The sequence below is a fragment of the Prunus persica genome, chromosome G3 (assembly GCF_000346465.2).
Source record: "Prunus persica cultivar Lovell chromosome G3, Prunus_persica_NCBIv2, whole genome shotgun sequence".
Taxonomy (NCBI): domain Eukaryota; kingdom Viridiplantae; phylum Streptophyta; class Magnoliopsida; order Rosales; family Rosaceae; genus Prunus; species Prunus persica.
Window position 1 is genome coordinate 10,616,024 of NC_034011.1, and position 19,987 is coordinate 10,636,010.

The 19,987-nt window shown below is 36.8% G+C and overlaps 2 protein-coding genes and 1 pseudogene across 2 annotated transcripts; 2 read left to right on the top strand and 1 right to left on the bottom strand.

Annotated features, from left to right (window-relative positions):
• Positions 683–1,944, bottom strand: LOC18779204. Its single transcript, XM_020559893.1, has 2 exons — positions 1,414–1,944; positions 683–847 (listed from the first exon to the last, which is right to left on the bottom strand). Exons 1-2 carry the CDS (start codon positions 1,942–1,944, stop codon positions 683–685), a joined length of 696 nt encoding a protein of 231 aa, XP_020415482.1.
• LOC109948178 (trans-resveratrol di-O-methyltransferase-like) lies at positions 9,439–11,251 on the top strand. The gene is made up of 2 exons (XM_020560330.1): positions 9,439–10,373; positions 10,877–11,251. The coding sequence occupies exons 1-2, from the start codon at positions 9,501–9,503 to the stop codon at positions 11,183–11,185; spliced, it is 1,182 nt and encodes a 393-aa protein (XP_020415919.1). The 5' UTR covers positions 9,439–9,500; the 3' UTR covers positions 11,186–11,251.
• LOC18780825 lies at positions 12,314–19,781 on the top strand (annotated as a pseudogene).

The following is a 19,987-nucleotide window of genomic DNA, read 5'->3' on the forward strand; positions in this document are numbered from 1 at the left end:
CATAAGGCTAACAGAGGAGCTGGAATGTCAAGCTTTGAGAGATCCTGTAACAAGAAATAAATAAAGAAATAAAAGTTAGTTTCTACATAAAGTAAAATAAACGACTCCAACAAATCAACAAAATTGACGTGGTATATAATATCAACGACGGTTTCTGGAACTTACTGATGGGGTAAAGGTTATAGACGATGGTAAATACATAATAGCCGTGGTGTAAATGTTATAACGTCGCTAAACAATAGAAAGGTCGTCTAGGTTAAAATAAACGACGGATCGTAATAACTGACGTCTATTTAAAATTTAAAAATCAGAAAAAAAAACAAATGTCAAAGATTTTACCATTTCATCTTGACGGTTTTCAGTAGCATCAGCATCAGCATCATTCGTGGGATTGTCTTCCTCCAAAACAAGGCCAATCACATTAAAGCAGCTTGCTTTGTCAGACATTGGATTTTTTGGGCTTTGCTCCTGAGGAATTGGAGGAATTGGAGTAATTGGTGTAGTTGGAGTTTTACCGAGCAAGTTGGGATCAAAGTTAGGAATTAGTTTACTGAATTGTTTCAACAAAATTTCCTCTATGCTCTGACTGCCTCCAAAACACTTTCCTTTGCCCTGGCCTCCATCTTTTTGGTTTCCTCTCTCACTGCCTCCATAACACTTTCCTTCAATTTGTCAGCAAATTTTACTTTTTGATGTCTCGACAAATTGAAGAATCGAGTTGGGGAAACCCTAGCTCCAACACCTCTGACTCTCCCACTATGCTTAGGGTTTCCAAAGCCAAGGTCAAAACATCGTTGCTCCCAGAGACAGTCAGAGTGCCCTCGGAGACTTGTTTTTTCAAATCATCCTAAAAGTGAGAGAGAGAATGTTAGTGAGTGAACAGATAGTAAAACTGATTAAATAAATAAATTAATAAAAATATTAACCGACGTGGTAAAGAGTTTAAGCGACGGTTTATTTAAAAAACATACGCAGAAAATCATTTAATACATCGTCCCAAAACTACCGTCGTTTTGTATATATTAAAACGTGTCCATGAAAAACCGTCGTTTATTTGACATCAGAGATAAAATCACTTAACCAAAATATTCATTGATCCAGCAATAGTATACAAACAAATTGCAGAGAAATAGAGAGGGAGTGAGAGTGTGTGTGCGTGTGAATATGAAGAAAGTTGAAAATTTAATTTAAAAAACCTAACACAGAAATACAAAATCGTCGTTGTAATTCAATACAGATATCGGTTTCATAAAAATACTGACGTTATATCTTTTTTAAAAGGCGGTAAATAAAAACCGTCGTGGGGTTTCATCTCTAACGATGGTTACTAAAAAGATCGACGTCTGAATGAAAAATAAAACCTCTGTTTTACAAGTTTAGAATAGAGTCAATGAGACTTACGATTAATTTTACCTTCTCTACAACCTTTGGATCAGGGATGTTTCCCTGTTTATCTTCTCTTGCCTTCTTCCATGGCAGAGATCGATCGATTTCTTCACCAGGCATGGTTTCTTCCAATTGATCCTTAAAACCAACGTACCCTTTTTGAGACAACCTATGGTTGTACTTGCATTTCTCCCTTCTCTGTGATTGCTCAGAATGCACAGCCTCAAAATCTGGGGATAACCTTGAATCTACAAAGGCATCCCATTGCGATTTCTCTATGAAGTTGTAAAGCTTAGGGGGCTCTTTTAACTTCTCCTTCTCATTTGCGAATGGAAGGATAAACTGCCTAGTTAAGGTAGACTTAAAATCCTTCCATTTTTTGACGGCAGAAGACAGCACCATCTTCTTGCCCCCTTCCCTAACAACATAAGCCATTTGAACAGCTTCCCAAATATGCTTTTTCAGGTCCTTGGGCAATTGAGTCCATTTCTTGTCCACAAGAGGGACTCTGGTGCATTCCAAAACACCGATGTAACTCTGCATCTCAATAGCAGTCATGCCATGTGGTCTGCTACTTTTATTGTACTCAACCACAGGCTTAATCTTCTAGATTTTCCTTTTCACAACACGGCTCATTGTGTTGGTACTGTGAGTCGATTTTGTCACTTCATCAAATGTCGCAGAGATTGGGTCTTTCTCGGAGGATGAAGTAAATCTCATCTTCTTTCCGGGATTGTTTGGAACAGATTTGGATTCACCCATTTGTGCCTTTAAAACTGCAATGTCCTTGCCTTGACCTTTTGACGCTTGAGCCTCCCTACTTTGAGATTTCGAAACCATGTTTAGAGAGAAATACAAACTGCAAGAAAAATAAAGACAGTTAGGTAAAATTCAGACGTAAAATGAAAGTTCAGACGACGGCAAAAAAAACTAACCGTCTTGCTAATCTATAGAAATGTGGATGTGCAAATACGACGTGGTCATCAACTTAAAACGACGGTAATTAAATTAAACCATCGTTGTATTATAAGTTCATAAATAAAAAAAACCGCCTAGTTTTCTCTCTCCCACGTTCGTTTCAAATCAAACAACAGTTTTTCTCTTTCAAACGTCGTATTTATTAACACACCACGTCGATTATTATGAACAGCCGTGCTATTGAAATAGCACGAATTTAATTACCGTCTTGGTGTGTTAATAAAAAGGTCAAATACAGGAAAAACCTGTCGTCCTCACATGACCTGTGAGACGGAATAGTGAAAGATTTGGCCTTTTCAAACCTAAGTCTTGTTTCAAACATCAGTGGGACTCATTCTTTGAAAATAAAACTTCAAATGATAGGGAAACTGGAAAAAAAAAACGGAGTGAGAAAATACCTTTGGCTTGCAAAAAAAGTTTTCTTCGCAATCAAATTTTGGAGATGAAGACAAGGAAGAACGTAAAAGTGAGGGAAACTAAGAATCAAATGCGCAACATTTCGGAAATGAGAGGGAAACTGAGAGAAAACTGAAAATTTTAGGGAGAACGTAAAAGTTTAGGTCAGGTGACCAAAAAGTTTATATTGTGTCCCAAAGATCAATACAACGAAGGTAGTGATAAAAACTGTCCTAGTATGTACTTACCATGACAATAAAATAACATCAACCGACGTGGTTAGTAACAAAGCCATTTGACTTTTTGTATTCCAAAAACGACATGGTTAGTTGGGTGCTACATGTCAAAAGTTTACTTTTGAAGAAGTGATATTACAAGTTACCACTTCATTTTTTTATGTGGAACCGACGTTGTTTGTCTAAACCTCGTTGCCTTTAATTTATTGACCGACATTGTTCTTTTGTTTTATACAGCTTCCGTGTTTTAAGAAACGACGTAGATTTCTATTGTGACACGTTTGTTCGTGTAATATAACCGACGTTGATGTGAAAATTATTTTTATAAATTTAGTTTTTTTCAAGCTGTCTTTCAGTTTCAGTTTTCAATTAGGGTTCCAACTTCTTCTTTCCCTTGGTTGTGTCTCACCTCTTAGGAGGCAATTGTTTGGATGTTGATGTGTGTGCGTTTGTGTATCTGAAGGACACAAACACACACACATCATCAATTTCCAAAAAATTATCTCTCTGAATGCAAATTTGTGGCTGCCGTCGTCAAATTTCAGAGGCAATTGTTTAGATGTTGATGTGTGTATGCGTTTGTGTATTTGAAAGACACAAACACACACACATCATCAACTTCTAAAAAATTGTCTCTCTGAATGCAAATCTATGGCTGCCGTCGTCAATTTTTAGAGGCAAATATTTTGTATGTTGATGTGTGTGTGCCTTTGCGTATCTCAAAGACACAAAGATACACACATCATCAACTTCTAAAATATTATCTTCCTCTCACATTTGTGGTCCGATTATGATGAGGAACAGAGTTCCCTCTGGTAAGATTTCATATCTCTTGGGATCTCAGAATAATCTGATTCTATCGGCGGTTTTCTATATAAACCGTTGTGGTTACTCTCAATTCTTGTCAGTATGTTGATCTACTGTCGTAGGCTACCAAAATCCAAGAAATAAATAGTAAAAAAAAATTCATATAAAGACGACAGTTTAGATATAAGGTTAGACGTATAAAGTGAATAAATACAACGGTAATTTTAACTTCACGAAGTGGTAAATTTTATTATACGACGTTAATTGAACAAACCAACGTGGTTAGAGTTATAGGTACTGTCATAGTGCGCTACAAAAAATAAGTCGATAAATTTATCTTTACAGTCATTGTACATTTATTTAATACGCCAGTATTTTTTAATATACAGACGTGTATTTTTTTTTGAAATTATACGGCGCCGAATACGAAAACTTGGTCGTGTTTATTACGAAGTAAAAACGGCGGTTGTTGTTGTACACCGTCGTCTTTACCTTCTACGTCAGTGGATTCATACCTTCTGCCGTTGTTTTTAGGCTCAGAGTTTACCCTTGAGGAAAACCTTTTCAATAAGACGACGCTTTTTTAATTTGGTGCGTCGTTTTTTAAAAACACCCATTGGAATCTCCACTGTTTAGGTGTTTAAGTTAATCATACACCGCGGTTTTATGATACCGTCGTCTTTTCAAACACAAAGATGGTTTTCCGTTAAACCGTCATTTTTTTTTTGGTCGTCTTTTTCACCTTTTGTAGTAGTGCTTGTTGCAGTTATCTTACATACTTCGTACACTTTAACACCGCTCTATGTGGATACGATACTCGACTTACGAGATTTACTATTGTGCGACACCTGCACTTGGGTTAAGCAAGCAATTCCTCTGGTTCATGATGCTTCTTCATAGTACCACATGAACATGTCGGAAAATCATTGTAGGAAGCCAATTCGTCCCACAACCCCCTCATCTTGGTGAAATAGCTAGTGACGGATATTTGCCCTTGATGGAGAGAAGCAATATCTAATTGTAGTTAGAAAATCCTCAGTGCGTTGCTTTGAGAAAATCGCTCCTTGAGGTCCTCCCAAATCTCATGCGTTGTTGTCGAGTAGATGATACTATTGGCGATCTCCGATTCAATGGAATTAAGGATCCATGAGAGCACCATATCGTTGCACTTAGCCAGCAATAGTAGTGATTTGGATTGCTCTTCTCGGATGGTGTTTGCACAGTCCCTTCAACAAATCCTAGCTTATTTTTTGCGTCAAGGGATAAGCGAATTGACCGGCACCACGTTGTGTAATTATCTCCGTTAAGGAATTTGGGAACAAGGACCATGCCCGGATGGTTACTGTGGTGAACAGAAAGAGGACTGCTGGCGCCATTTGCACCACCGTCCTTGGAGGCTCCAAAACCTCCATCTTTCTTCCTAGGCTTGCTATGTTCGTCATCTCCCATGGAGAATGAGCGAAACAAGAAAAAGATCTAAATTGTTGGTCGAAGGGATCGGCGAAAAAAAAACACAAGAGTGAGGGTTTCCCCTGCTCTGATACCATGTAAAATTGGTATAGAAAGATATTATGTTGGAATGAATAATTCTATTGATTGTACAATATACTTATACAGGGAGAATACAAGCCTAACTAGGAAAAGTCAAACAACTACAAAGAAGTTTTTCCTATTCTAGTTCCCATAGAATCGGGTATTGATTACTTTCCAACATATCGCTGTTACATTTCCATGCTAGCTTTTGTAATTATTATATGTAATGTACACTTGATTTGAAACCACCATCTCTTTCGTCATTCTCTTCTCCAGTTCTGCCTGCCTTCCCCTATCCCATCCCATCCATCGAATCTTTGGTCAAGAAAAAAGCAACCCCATCATTCATGTCCTCATGCATCATATATGCATGATGGACCCTACCTTACAATTATCATACTTAACTTCTTCTTCTTTTTCTTTCTCGATTTGAAATTATGAAAAAACACAGATGACAGCTGCTGATAAAGATTTGAAGATAGGCCCTCCGCAGTCTACTCACGTAGCATTCACAAGGGATTAGATGAGAATATATATTACAATTGGAGTCTTTTAATTGTGATCATCCATATCAATTATTAGGTATCAACATTGAATATATATTACAATAATTTTAGTGGTACAACAGCGACCTCCGTAAGAATATTACTGTTAAATACAGTGATGCATGCAAGCAATATTAGATTGATAAAATTAATCTTATAGTTATTGGCAAGATCTGAATCCATAAAATCTTCATACATCATCTACCAAATATCCTATCACTCTCATTCCATATTGGAAGCATGTACATTGCTTAAAGTGTGCATGAAACAGTACAGTCATGTATGTACTTAGCATTTAGAGGCATTCAGATTATTGTTACTACATACACAATCATTGATTGGCATACCTATTAAGGCACAAGGAGGTACAGCTGCATCTCCCCACATTGGAAAAGCTATTGTAGGTGCTGCATATTGCACTTTTGCTTAGCCTAGGAGATACAGTCTAGATGTTTGATGAAAAGCCTAAACGAAGTCTGTGTTGCTTTGCTATATTGCATTGCGCTGCTGCGCACAGTGTGCTTGTTTTTTTTAAAAATCCTAGCCAAAACGAGGCCGTTTTGGACCAAGATTTTTTATATATTATTTTTCTTCAAAAAAATTAAAGAGGGTACCTGGACTGCCATTTCGTGTGCTTTAACCTATTTCTATCTAGGGCCTGCATATATAATGACAAAAGGCTTTAAACAAGGGCTTTTAACTCTAGGCCTTTTAACAACAAGGCATTCTTTTTCTTCTACAACAATTGTAGTTTATTTGTTATGCTATTCTTTTTCTATGACTTATGAATAATATTGGTATTGTTTAAATCATAAGGGTATTTGATTGTCAATTTTTATATATAAAGCTTTTAGCCTTTCAAAATTGCACCTCCACTACAAAATTCTTGGATCCGCCAGTGTACACAATAAGAATAATATGTAAAGAAATTAACTTAGGTATATTTAAAAATCACGCACATAAGCCAAAATAAACATGTATATAGCGTCAGAATTAAGAGACACTTTTTGACACAAACTATAACCCACTTGATTAGCCGTTAGATGAAACCATTTTGAATGATAGTTATGTTAAAAATGTTCAGTATTTGTCCCATATCGAAAATTTAAGGGACCTTACTTGGGTTCATAAATTATTAAGCTACTTCGTTTATTATCAATTAATTTTGGAGTAGAAACTCGAACTTTAGCCTACCCCACTGCCTGTCCTTCATCCTTTTGGATGACTATCTATTCTTCAACTTTAAAACTGAATCTCTGGATAATTATGACTTGAAAACTTAATAGTACTATTGGACTACTATATATGGCTTTGCGTATTCCTCAATTCAGACTTCAGAGTGCAACAACCACATTTTTTGAGTATTTCTTCACTATCTCTAAGGGTGGGCATCGAGACCCAAAAATCGGAACACCGAACCGAACCGATGAAAAAAATAAACTGGTTGACCAAAAAATTCAACAAACCGGACCGGAATCATACCGAATTGGTTCCAACCGGATTCATTTTCGGTTTTACACCCCACCAAACCGAACTGGACCGGTCATATATATATATTTTTATTTTTAAAATTTTTTAAAATCTAATGCCATATTTTAAATTTTATAATCACTATTTTTCCAAGTTCAACTTCAAAAAGTTTCTAAATGTATGAATTGGATTATTTGTTAATTTTGAAGCTAAAAAAATAAAAAATTAATAATTCGGTTCAAAACGAAAACCGGTCAGAACCGAATCGGCTGGTTTTTGAAATTTTTTTGCCTAAATCGGACCGAACCAGACCGGTTAAATTGTATCGGTTTTGATTTTGATTTGAGGTGAGAACCGGACCGAACCGGACTGTGTCCACCCCTAACTATCTCTGTCATTAAGCCAACAAACTGTTAACTATTAGCTTTGGATCAATTGTAAGAGTTCTTTTAGTTCCTCAATTTCTAGAAATTTCTATAATTTGATGCTTCATATTCCTTCTTGGTGTGGTGCCATAGAGTTTGGTTCTTTTTTGGCTGCAATGGGAGTTGGGTGTTTTGCTTACTTTGATTGAAAAGTGATGATATACTTAAAATGAATGATGAAACATTCAAAATACCAGAAAATGCCCTTGGTTTAAGAATTGAAATTATTAATTATACGAGGATAACATGGTAAATTCACACTTTTCATATTAAAAAAAGTTAAAATTAAAAGAAAAATCAGATAATTGATCTTATTTTTATGGAACACAACTACCTATTATCTTTAATTCTAAAATAAATTTTAATTTAAAAAAAAAAAAACCTTTCGCAGACGTGGAAGTGCGTGCGAGGAGGCTAGTATTACATATACACAATATTAGATGAAACTTCACTTTGTCAATTTCTTCCTCCCACTTCAAAGTTCAATCTACAGTAACCTTCTGCACATGCATAACATATTAGCATATACGTAGGGCCCCTTCCAGTATTATTTACTTAAGACTTTTGATCACAAATGGTATTTGAGGTTTGCGAAATTATCAACTTTGGTCCTTTATATTTTTTATTTCTGACATTATTGGTCCTTATGTTATACCTCACACATCAATTTGATCCCACCGTGAGATTTCGTTAAATTTTTTTGTTAAATTGCTGACATGACACCTATGTGGTGCACACATAATGAATGAGAAAATGTCAAGTGGATATAAATAAAGAAATGTTTTTTTATTTGTTTATAAATAGTTTAACATTTAAAATATTTTTAAAAAAGAGAGAAATTTTTCAAAACATACATTTTTTTATTCAAATCCACTTGGCATGTTATTAATGGACATGTAGGCTCCACATATATGTGGCGTCAAATCCATTAGATTTTTTTGAAAAAACCTAAACCCTTCAAAATATAGTTTAACGTTTAAAATATTTTTAAAAAGAATTTTAAAAAGAGAGAAAAATTTCAAAACATAAATCTTCTTTATTCAAATCCACTTGGCATGTTATTATTAGACATGTAGGCTCCACATATATGTTACGTCAAATCCGTTAGGTTCCATTGAAATTTTCATCAATTTAACAGAAATTTCAACAGAACCTAACGGATTTGATGTGACATGTATATGGAGCCTACATGTCCAATAAAAACATGCCAAGTGGATTTGAATTAAAAAACAAATTATGTTTTGAATTTTTTTTAAATTAATTTTTTCTAAAAGATTTTAAATGTTAAACTATTTTTAAAAAAATATAAAGGACCAATAATGTCATAAAAAAAAAAAGCATAAATGACCAAAGGTGATAATTTTGCAAACCTCAGGGACCATTTGTGATAAAAGCTAAAATGTTTAAAACATTGTTTAATCCACGTGGCATCTCCGTCAGCAATCTAAAGGAAAATTTTGATGCAACTTTACAACTGGACCAAATTGATGTGTGACGTTTAATGTAAGGGATGAATAATGTCAGAAAAAAACATAAAAAGGACAAAAGGTGAAAATTTGCCAAACCTCAAAGACCATTTGTGATAAAAACCCTTTACTTAAATAATTGGGATGTGGATTGTGTCGTCGCCAACGACTATACAAGCAGATCCCCAGTATAGAAGACTTAAAATAATAGCCATCGGTGTTCTTGGGCTACACATATTAACATAGACACTTAGATAAATGAGTTTGAGTAATGATAAAGTGAGTGCTACTAGCCATGAGCTTCTTCAAGCTCAAGCTCATGTGTGGAATCATATCTTCCAGTTCATAAACTCCATGTCATTAAAGTGTGCAGTTCAATTAGGCATCCCAGATGTGATTCACAACCATGGCCAACCCATATCCCTTTCCAATCTCATTTCCGGCCTCAATGTCCACCCTTCGAAAGCTCATTTCATCGCACGCCTCATGCGAATCCTCGTCCACTCCAATTTCTTTGCACAAGACCAGCAAGTTCAGCTACCACTTCGTCCAAACAATAATAACAACAATGAGAATATTGTTCATCAGGATCTTGATGATGAAGCGGAGGAAAAAACTGTTGTGGTGTATAGCCTAACACCAGCTTCCAGGCTTCTCCTCAAGGAAGGTACATTAAGCACCCGACAATTTTTACTTATGATTCTTGATCCAGTAATGACAGATCCATTTCATCTAATGGGCACTTGGTGCCAGATGAACAATCATGGAAATCTTGATCATCCAGCTTCCCCATTTGAGATGGCACATGGAACGCCTTTTTGGGGTTTGGTTGCTCAGCAACCAAAGTTTGGTAGCTTGTTTAATGAAGCAATGGAGGCTGACTCTCAGCTGATAGCAAGGGCAGTAGTTGAAGAGTGTGAAGGAGTTTTTGAGGGTTTGAACTCCTTGGTTGATGTTGGAGGTGGCACAGGAACCATGGCCAAGGCCATTGCCAAGGCCTTCCCCAACATTAATTGCACTGTCTTTGACCAACCACATGTTGTCGCAAACTTGCAAGGGACTCACAATCTGGATTTTGTTGGAGGAGACATGTTTGAGAAGATACCCCCAGCAAATGCAATTTTCCTCAAGGTAATTATAAAACTCAATTATTTCTCTCATTTTTATTATTCCTTAATTTCCTAATTAATTATTACCTTGTTGTTAGTAAACACATGTCACCCTTACCTTTGCAAAATTTTCTAAACGTGTCCTTGTTTTGCTTGGCTTTCAATTCGAGTTGTGTATTTAAGGATTTTATGGAGTTTAATAATAAAACTCAAAATGAAAAGACAATCTTGTTGAAGAATGTAAAGTAACACATTAAAAACTTGGACTATGTTGATGGTTAATTTGGGAGTAATATCGATATTTTTAATAGTGGTCTGCGGGTCCGTCTCTTTGAAATTTTAACAAATCTTACTATTCATAAATGAATAGTAACAGTGGCATGTCAATCGGTGCATGTACAAAGTATATTAAAAGCAGGTAAGGTACCATATACTAATTCTATGCACTGATGTGGTTATGAGTACAAATTCAAGGCTTACGTTAAAGTAATTAACCATTAATTAATGTATGGCTTCAATGATCAGTGGATTCTGCATGATTGGAGTGATGAGGAAAGCGTGAAGATATTAAAGAAGAGTAGAGAAGCAATTCTGAGCAAAAATGAAGGAGGAAAGGTTATCATCCTGGATATAAATGTGTCTGCAGATAATACGAAGATGGATAAGAAATCAATTGAAACTCAGCTCATGTGGGATATGTTGATGATGGTCGAGCTCAGTGGCAAAGAGCGTAGTGAAGCAGAGTGGGAAAAGCTCTTTCTCACTGCTGGATTCTCTCACTATAAGATTACACATACATTGGGCCTAAGGTCTCTTATCGAAGTTTACCCCTGAAAAAAAAGTTTTAAGTTTAATAGTATTTCTTAGTGCCTGTTTGGCATTGCTTAATTGCGATGATAAGTGATTTTTAAAAAAATTTGGGAAGCCCAGTCCGTTTTGTAAACTATGAAAAAATCACTTATTAAAAATTGTTGTGAAAGAAAGCTATAAGGAAAAGCAGCTAATGAGGTGCTTTCCTTTTTTAATAATGCAGAAATCAGTTTTGAAGAGGGGTTGGGTTTAATGATTATGCGACAATCATTTTCTAATTATGCGGGAATCAGTACCAACAACACTTATAATAAAAAGTTTACCAAACGCCAAACTACTTTATCTCACAGCTGATTTCTCTCACAGCAAATCTGACAGCGATTATTTTCACAGCACAACAATGCTAAACTGACGTGGAAGAAGTTTTAAGTTCAAAACTCACCACCTCATTAGTAAAATTTTAAAAAATAATAATTTAATGCCCCAAAAAGAAAAAGGAGAAGCCCAAACCAAATGTATGATGGACCAATAAGACATACGCCCATGAATGAGAAACAGATTTCTTGCTAATTCCAATCAATTTTTGGGAGTTAATTTAGAAAATAAATAGTTAACAACAATTGAAGCGTGGTTTCCTACGAATTTCAAGGCCTGAAAAGGACCATAGTCCACGTTTAGCACTTGAGAAAACAAAAGCAGCCTTGTGCAAGTTGTTAATAGAATAAAGAGTGGGTAACAATCAAAAACACATGTTTCAAAGAAAACCAATTGTTTATACCATATCCGACTGGCCAATTAATGAATGACACATGGAACAAGGATCCATAAGGAGATCCCACAAACTTGACGATCTATTATGTCCCACAAAGTACCATCGGCAGGCGCCAAGCCTTCGGCAACCTAGCCTGTCGATCGCAGCTAAAGACTGTGCTTCAGAGTAATTTCTCACAAAGACACATAGTGCTCCTCAGCCAATCCTCGCAATCCCACATCAAAATATCACTCAAGAGTAACACCCATCAAAGTCTATAGATGTTAGAGTTACTTTTCCAAATTCTTGGACTCTCAGAGTGACTGGCTTTTATGGTCACCCTGATCATACCTAGCGTCATCATTCATGGAAACTTATGCGGTGATTAAGTAGGGTGGATCATGGTCCTTGACTTCGCTGTGGAGATTTTAATGAGATTATGGAGTATCACGAAAAGATTGGGGATCGCATTCAATGCGATGCTCTCATGGAGAATTTTAAAAATGCTATTTTTGATTGTCGCTTAATTCGATTTGAGTTCACAATCACAAGGTATAAGTTTATGTGGAATAACAACAGGAAGGATGCAGCTAATGTGCAGACTGTTGCGCGAGATCCTAATTCTATTAGGAGATTTATTTTCTATTCTATTAGGATCCTATTTCTTTCTCTTTTGTACAAATCTTGTGTAATTAGGAGTTTATTTGTTTCCTTGTAAAATCTTACTAGGGTTTACACACTTGTATTATAAATACCTCATTTTGGAGAATGAAAATATATCAGAAACTATTCTATCCCATATTGTTTGACGTGGCATCAGAGCCGACTTTCTAATGACCTCTGTGCTGTGCCCACATTCTAGCTCCATATTTTTCTCTACCTGTGCCGTGTGTGTGTTATCAAATTATATTTGTTATTCTTTCTAACTTCTATTTGTTGGAACCAAAATTGTAGGATGTTGTTGGGCATTTTCAGCAGTGGCAGCTACAGAAGGAATTAATTGCTTACAACAGGTAAATTGATCTCTTCGTCTGAACAAGAGCTGATCGATTGTGACACTGTTGATCAGGACCAAGGCTGTGAGGGTGACTTGATAGACAATGCCTTTCAATCCATCCAAAAAAATCATGGGCATAGTACAGAAGTTAATTATCCATACAATGGTGCTGATGGTACATGCAACACCAAGATGGAACCCAGCATTGCAGCCAAGATATGAAGATGTGCCTGCAAACAGTGAAAAGGCCCTTCTTGATGGGTTTCTCTCGTTAGTGGAGGAGAGAAAAAGAAGGATAAAATAAATAAATAGTAAAATAAAATGAAAGAAAGGATGAGAGAATTTGAAGAAAACGAATGGAAGAGAAAAGGAGAAAAACTCTCCTTCCTACATGACCACTAATTAGTTAGGAATGTTGGCTATAAAAGTAGTTGCCTTCTTTCAGTTCTATGTATCCCTTAGAAAACCAAAAATTAGAGAGTTTTGAGAGATAAGAAAACTTCACTTGTGTGAGACAGAAAATCCTCTTGAGAGAAAAACCAAGAGAGAGTTTGGGCACCGATGTTTGGTGAGATTATTATTGTATTCCCTTTATTTTCGTAATGAAAAATATTGAGTGTTTTTGCCCATTTTATTTACACAAAGCTGGGAAAAGTCAGATCCTGAGACTGCCAAATTTATTTATTGCCTCTTTTATTTTTCGCCATCTTTCCCAACAAGTGGTATCAGAGTTTCGGCTCAAAAAAATTATATTCTTGTGTAATTTAAGATGGAGGAGTCATCATCATCATCGTTAGCAACAATGTTAAAATGGACTTCATCCAATTACTCCATTTGGAAGCCAAGAATGGAGGATATCCTTTACTGCAAGGATTTGTATGAGCCCCTTCAATTGCTGGGACAAAAACCAGAAGGTAAGTCAGATAATGCCCTGAGCATTTTGAATAGAAAAGTTGTTGGACAAATCCGACAATGGGTGGATCAAAGTGTGTTCCACCATGTGGCATAAGAGACGGATGCATACAAATTGTGGACAAAATTGTGGTTCATGTACGAGCAGAAGACTGCTCAAAATAAAGTCTCAGTTATCCGACTGAGTACAAAGATGGTCAAAGTGTTACTGAGCATCTTAATGACTTCCAAGGTTTGATCAACCATTTGACGAATATGCAGATGGTGCTTGATGATGAGGTACAAGCACTAGCGTTCCTCAGCTCTTTGCCTAATAGCTGGGATACACTAGTAGTGTCCTTAAGCAATTCAGCTCCTCAAGGCATTCTTACATTGGACATAGTTAAAGATAACATGTTCAATGAAGAAGCAAGGAGGAAAGAACAAGGTGTAGTAACCGAGTCAGAAGCCCTCGTCTCAGAGTATCGTGGAAGAACTAGCAAAATAAAATTCCATAGGCGAGACAAGTCAAAGGGCAGGTCAAGAGATGGCTCGAGAGGGAGGTCAACGACAAGAAAAGACCTAGAATGTCACCATTGTGGCGAGATAGGCCACATGAAGATAGAGTGCAGGCTATTTAAACGAGAGCAAGATAGAGGTAACGAAAAGAGTGATGCCAGGCACACGACCGCAACTACCTCTAGTGGAAAGGAGGTAATTATTCTATGTGGTGATGGCCACGTTAATTTTTTCCTCTCAAGATACATGTTGGATAGTGGATTCTAGTACATCATTTCATGTTACCTCACGAGGGAACTTCTTTACATCTTACATCAATGGATAGTTTGGTAATATGAGGATGGGAAATGACAAATTATCCAAGATCGTGAAAAGATGAGATATTTCCCTTGAAACGAACACAAGTTGTCACTTGGTTCTCAAGGATGTGAGACATATTCCAAACATACGTCTCAATCTAATCTCCACCGGATTACTTGACGATGAAGGATACACCAATGTCTTTGCTGAAGGGAAATGGAAACTCAACAAGAACTCTTTTGTCCTAGCACAAGGGAAGAACGAGAACACCCTATACATGACACATGCAAAAGTTAATAATGGGTACGTAAATGCTCTTGCAGAAGACTTGATTGAGCTATGGCATAAACGGCTTGGTCACATGAGCGAGAAAGGCATGGCTCTAAAATCATGCACACATTGCATGGCTGGAAAGCAGCATAGAGCTTCATTTCAACATGGACCTGCACAAAGAAAACCCAATGTATTAAATGTTATGTACTCTGATGTTTGTGGTCCTATGACCACTAGTACTCTTGGTGGTGCAAGATATTTTGTTACCTTTATTGATGATCATTCCAGGAAGGTATGGGTGTTTGGGCCAATTCTCAACACACCCAAGCCCATTTCTTTTTCAAGAAAGGGCCATGAGACGAAACATACAGGTTTTTTTCCACTAAAAGAGACTGGCCCAGCCTTTGTGCACCATTTAATCTCTACCCCAAAAATTGACAGAATCAACAGATCTTTTCTAAACAACCCCACGTACCTGGCTTTGAAAAGTCAAAATTTTCAACTGTTACAGAGAAGTTGATAGGAAATTAATGAAGGCAGGTCTTATAGAAAGACTTCTCTATTTTTTTTCAGCCAAAAGAAGAAGATCGGAATTCTTTTATATATATATATATATATATATATAGAGAGAGAGAGAGAGAGAGAGAGAGAGAGAGAAGCTCTGCACCAAAATAGGTGACCTTCCCAAGAGATAACAGGCTACGTTTTCAAGAGATAAGTAGAGAATGAGGGAGTTGTTCAAGAGGAAAAGCAAACTGACCATCATAGCAGATTGTGTTCCTTCTCTTTACAAAGAACAAACAGGGAACAAAGAAGAGTTGGTTCTTCTTTCAGAAAAAAGCAAAGAAAAGACCTCCATGAAAACTGACTACTGATGGTTCTTCTCTGCCAGAATAGATAACTTCCCTTTTTCTTTGACATTTAAAAATGAAAAGATCTTGTTTTTTAGAAAATCTGCTGCCCATTTCAAAAGATTAAAAATCCCACTCCAGCATTTCCTATAAATATGAGAGAAGGTGAACAGAGCAAAGGACAGCCAAAAAATCTATCAAAAGCAAAAACTCAAAATGATCACTTGATCTAAAAAAAAAACCTTCAAAACACTGAAGTAACCAAAAGCTCATTGAGCCACAAGAAAAGCCAGCTACAATCCAGAATCCCCAACTTCAGTTCAGACTTAGAGAAATAAGTCATTCAAAGCGAGATCTCTCTTGTTACATATTTGGTTCAGCAAAAGCCAAACCAAGCAGAGTTCGAGTTTTACAAATATGAAAACCTCAACAAATTTATGGAGAGCCCTGATCGAGCAACACAGGTACCACAGTACAATTCCAGCTCAGTAATCATTAAGTCCAGCCACTTCTGCCTCTTCCAGATTGAAGAAGTTCCAATTATGCCCGTTCAAAAAGCCTTCCAGGGCTTGAAACAGATTAGAGCTCTGCCAAACTCGAACGTTGGTATCGATTTACAGCTGAAACTTGACAATTGAAGGTGGTGATAGTCCAGTCCAGCACAAGCATACCCAGTCCAGCCCGGATCAAAAGCATCTATCCAGGCAGAAATGGAAGTCCAGCCCCCTTTTTCTCTTTTTTTTATAGTTGATTTTCCCTTTTAAGCTTTGTAAAAGGCAGTTCTGCCTAAAAACAGTCCATTTTCTTATCATTTTTTCTGGCCATAACTACCAGTTTTATATTGTGAAAAATTGTGAAGTTCTCACCAGTCTGAGGAAAGAAAAGAACTTACTTGGGAGATATTCCTCACCCAAATTCACAATCGCTTGTTTAGAAATCATAAACTACTGTAGAAGTAATGGAATCAGGCATGAACGATCTGTTCCAAAGACTCCTCAGCATAATGGCATAGCTGAGAGAATGAATAGAACAATTGTTGAAAGAATAAGAACAATGTTATCTCATGCCGAGCTGCCCAAAAACTTTTGGGGTGAAGCCCAAATGACTACGGTTGATCTAATCAACCTTTCTCCTTCAGCTCATTTGAATACTGATGTCCTGAACAAGTTCTGTTCAGGAAAAGATGTTTCCTACAACCATTTGAAAGTGTTTGGTTGTAGAGCTTTTGTTCATATTCCTAAAGATGAGAGATCTAAGCTCGACGCGAAGTCAAAAGAATGTATCTTCGTGGGATATGAGAATGAAGAATTCGGTTACAGGTTATGGGATCCTGTAGCTAGAAAGATTATTAGAAGTAGAGATGTTGTCTTCTTTGAAGATCAGAACATGGAAGATATTCGAAGAGGTGGTAAACCTGATAATCCTAGAGAATATCCAGCTAACTTGGACGAGTTCGTCCTTTATTGGAGCACAATGACGGGCGAGATGAATCCAATGATACTAATGATCCAGCTAGTGATCGTATTATAAATGAACCAGTTGATGATGACGTGAGTGATGGTCATACAACTGATGGTATAGTAGATGATGTAGCTGATGAGGGACAAGAAGCACAAGACCATGAAGAGCCGGCAGTTGAATTCCAACCAAGAAGATCGACCAGGGTATGGTGACCTCGGAGTATGTTCTCCTAATAGACGGGGGAGAACCAGAATGCTATGAAGAAGCATTGACTCATGATCAACAAGATGAGTAGTTGAAAGCCATGCATGAAGAGATGCAATCTCTGCATGAGAATCACACATATGATCTAGTCAACCTACTAGAAAGTAGAAGAGCACTCAAGAACAAATGGGTGTATCGACTGAAGACGGAAGAAAACAACTCTAAGCCTAGGTTTAAGGCAAGGCTAGTTGTGAAAGGTTTCAGTTAGAAGAAAGGAATTGACTTCGAAGAGATTTTCTCACCCGTAGTGAATATGTCATCCATACGTGTTGTACTCGGTTTGACTGTAAGCCTAAATCTCAAGATCGAACAACTAGATGTGAAGACAGCTTTTCTTCATGGAGATCTTGAAGAAGAAATCTACATGGAACAGCCAGAAGGATTCAAAGTCAAAGGCAAAGAAGATTTGGTATGCTGGCTGAAGAAGAGCTTATATGGACTCAAGCAGGCACCTCCATAATAGTAGAAGAAGTTTGATTCCTTCATGATTGAACACAGATATCGGAGGACTACTTTAGACCATTGTGTATTTGTGAAAAGATTTGATGATGGTGAATTCATCATACTTCTTCTCTATGTTGATGATATGTTAATCGTAGGACAAAACAATGACAAGATTAGCAAGCTGAAGAAAGAGATGAGCAAGTCTTTTGCTATAAAGACTTAGGACCCGCAAAACAAATCCTCAATCTGAGTATATCCCTTGATTAAAAAAAATCAGAAGTTGAGGTTATCACAAGAAAGTTAGATCAAGAAGGTACTAAAGTTGTTTAATATGAATAAAGCAAAACCAGTTTCTACTTCATTTCCTAGTCACTTCAACCTTAGTTCGCAGCAGAGTCCTACAAGTGAGAAAGAAAAAGAAAACATGGCTATGGTGCCATATTCCTCAGCTGTTGGTAGTTTGATGTATGCAATGATTTGTATGAGACCAGACATAACGCATGCAGTTGGCGTTGTAAGCAGATTCCTGTCTAAACCAAGTAGAGAGCATTGGAATGTTATGAAGTGGATTCTCAAATATCTCAGGGGTACTTCCAAAATGAGTTTGTGCTTTGGAGGTGGAAAACTGCATTGATTGGCTATACAGATGCAAACATGGCAGGAGATTTTGATTCCAAAAAATCTACTTCCGAATACCTGATTACATTTTCAGAGAAAGCAGTTTCTTGGCAATCAAAGTTACATAAATGTGTTGCTCTATCAACTACAGAGGCAAATTTATTGCAGCTATTGAAGCGTGCAAAGAAATGCTCTGCATGAAGCGATTGCTACAAGAATTAGGGCAAGAGCAGCATAAACATTTTGCATTGTGATAGTCAGAGGGCGGTCCGCTTGAGCAAGAATTTGAGTTTTCACTCGAGTTCGAAGCACATTGATGTGCAATAATACTGGATCATGATGTGTTGGAGTCCAAGAAGTTACAGCTTGAGAAGATCCATACTGATGACAATAGTTCAGATATGATGACCAAGTCTTTACCTAAGGACAAGTACGAACTTTGCAGAAGAGCAGCTGGACTGCTGGAGCCCTCGACCTAAGTCGGGAGGGGGAGATTGATGGGTTTCCCTAGTTTGTGGAGGAGAGAAAAAGAAGGAAAATAAAATAAAATAGTAAAATAAAATGAAAGAAAGGATGAGAGAATTTGAAGAAAACGAATGGAAGTGAAAAGGAGAAAAACTCTAATTCCTACATGGCCACTAATTAGTTAGGTATGTTGGCTATAAAAATAGTTGCCTTCTTTTAGTTCTATATATCCCTTAGAAGACCAAAACTTAGAGAGTTTTGAGAGATAAGAAAACCTCAGTTGTGTGAGAGTGAAAATTCTCTTGACAGAAAAACCATGAGAGAGTTTAGCCATCGATGTTTGGTGAGATTATTATTGTATTCACATTATTTTTGTAGTGGAAAATATTGAGTATTATTTTTGCCCATTTTATTTACACAAGGCTAGTAAAAGTCAGATTCTGGGACTGCCAAATTTATTTATTGCCTCTTTTATTTTTCGCCATCTTTCCCAACACTTCTTAGCTCTATTGCTCATCAGCTTGTTTCCGTTGTCATTGATGCTAGTGGTTCCAACTTCAATTCTATTCAAGTGGTGTTTTTCCTGGAACTTGTAGAACAAGCCTAGATCATGGTGTTACCGTGGTTGGTTATGACGTGAATGATGATGGGACCAAGTATTGGTTAGTGAAGAACTCATGGGATACAGAATGGGGTGAAGAAGGGTACATAAGAATGCAAAAAGATATTGATGTAGCTGAAGGACTTTGTGGCATAGCTATGTCTATGTCTTACCCCACTGCATAGTTTCAGCATCACCTTAAATCAATTCCTACAATATATAACTTATAGGTATATCGAATGATATGTATCGACTTGTAAGTGTGATACTCAATAGAGATTGGTATCTGAAATACATTAAGGTATACATTTATGTGAATAACTCATAATTAATTTAGACATAAATGTATTAATTTCTTACAATGATTTTTTGCTATATAATGATTAATTTC

Coding starts and splice junctions, on each gene's coding strand:
- LOC18779204 (XM_020559893.1), bottom strand. CDS start 1,944: ATGACTGCTATTGAGATGCAGAGTTACATCGGTGTTTTGGAATGCACC. Junction 848..1,413: donor ATCCAAAGGTTGTAGAGAAG/GTAAAATTAATC, acceptor TCTCACTTTTAG/GATGATTTGAAAAAACAAGT.
- LOC109948178 (XM_020560330.1), top strand. CDS start 9,501: ATGAGTTTGAGTAATGATAAAGTGAGTGCTACTAGCCATGAGCTTCTT. Junction 10,374..10,876: donor CAAATGCAATTTTCCTCAAG/GTAATTATAAAA, acceptor TTCAATGATCAG/TGGATTCTGCATGATTGGAG.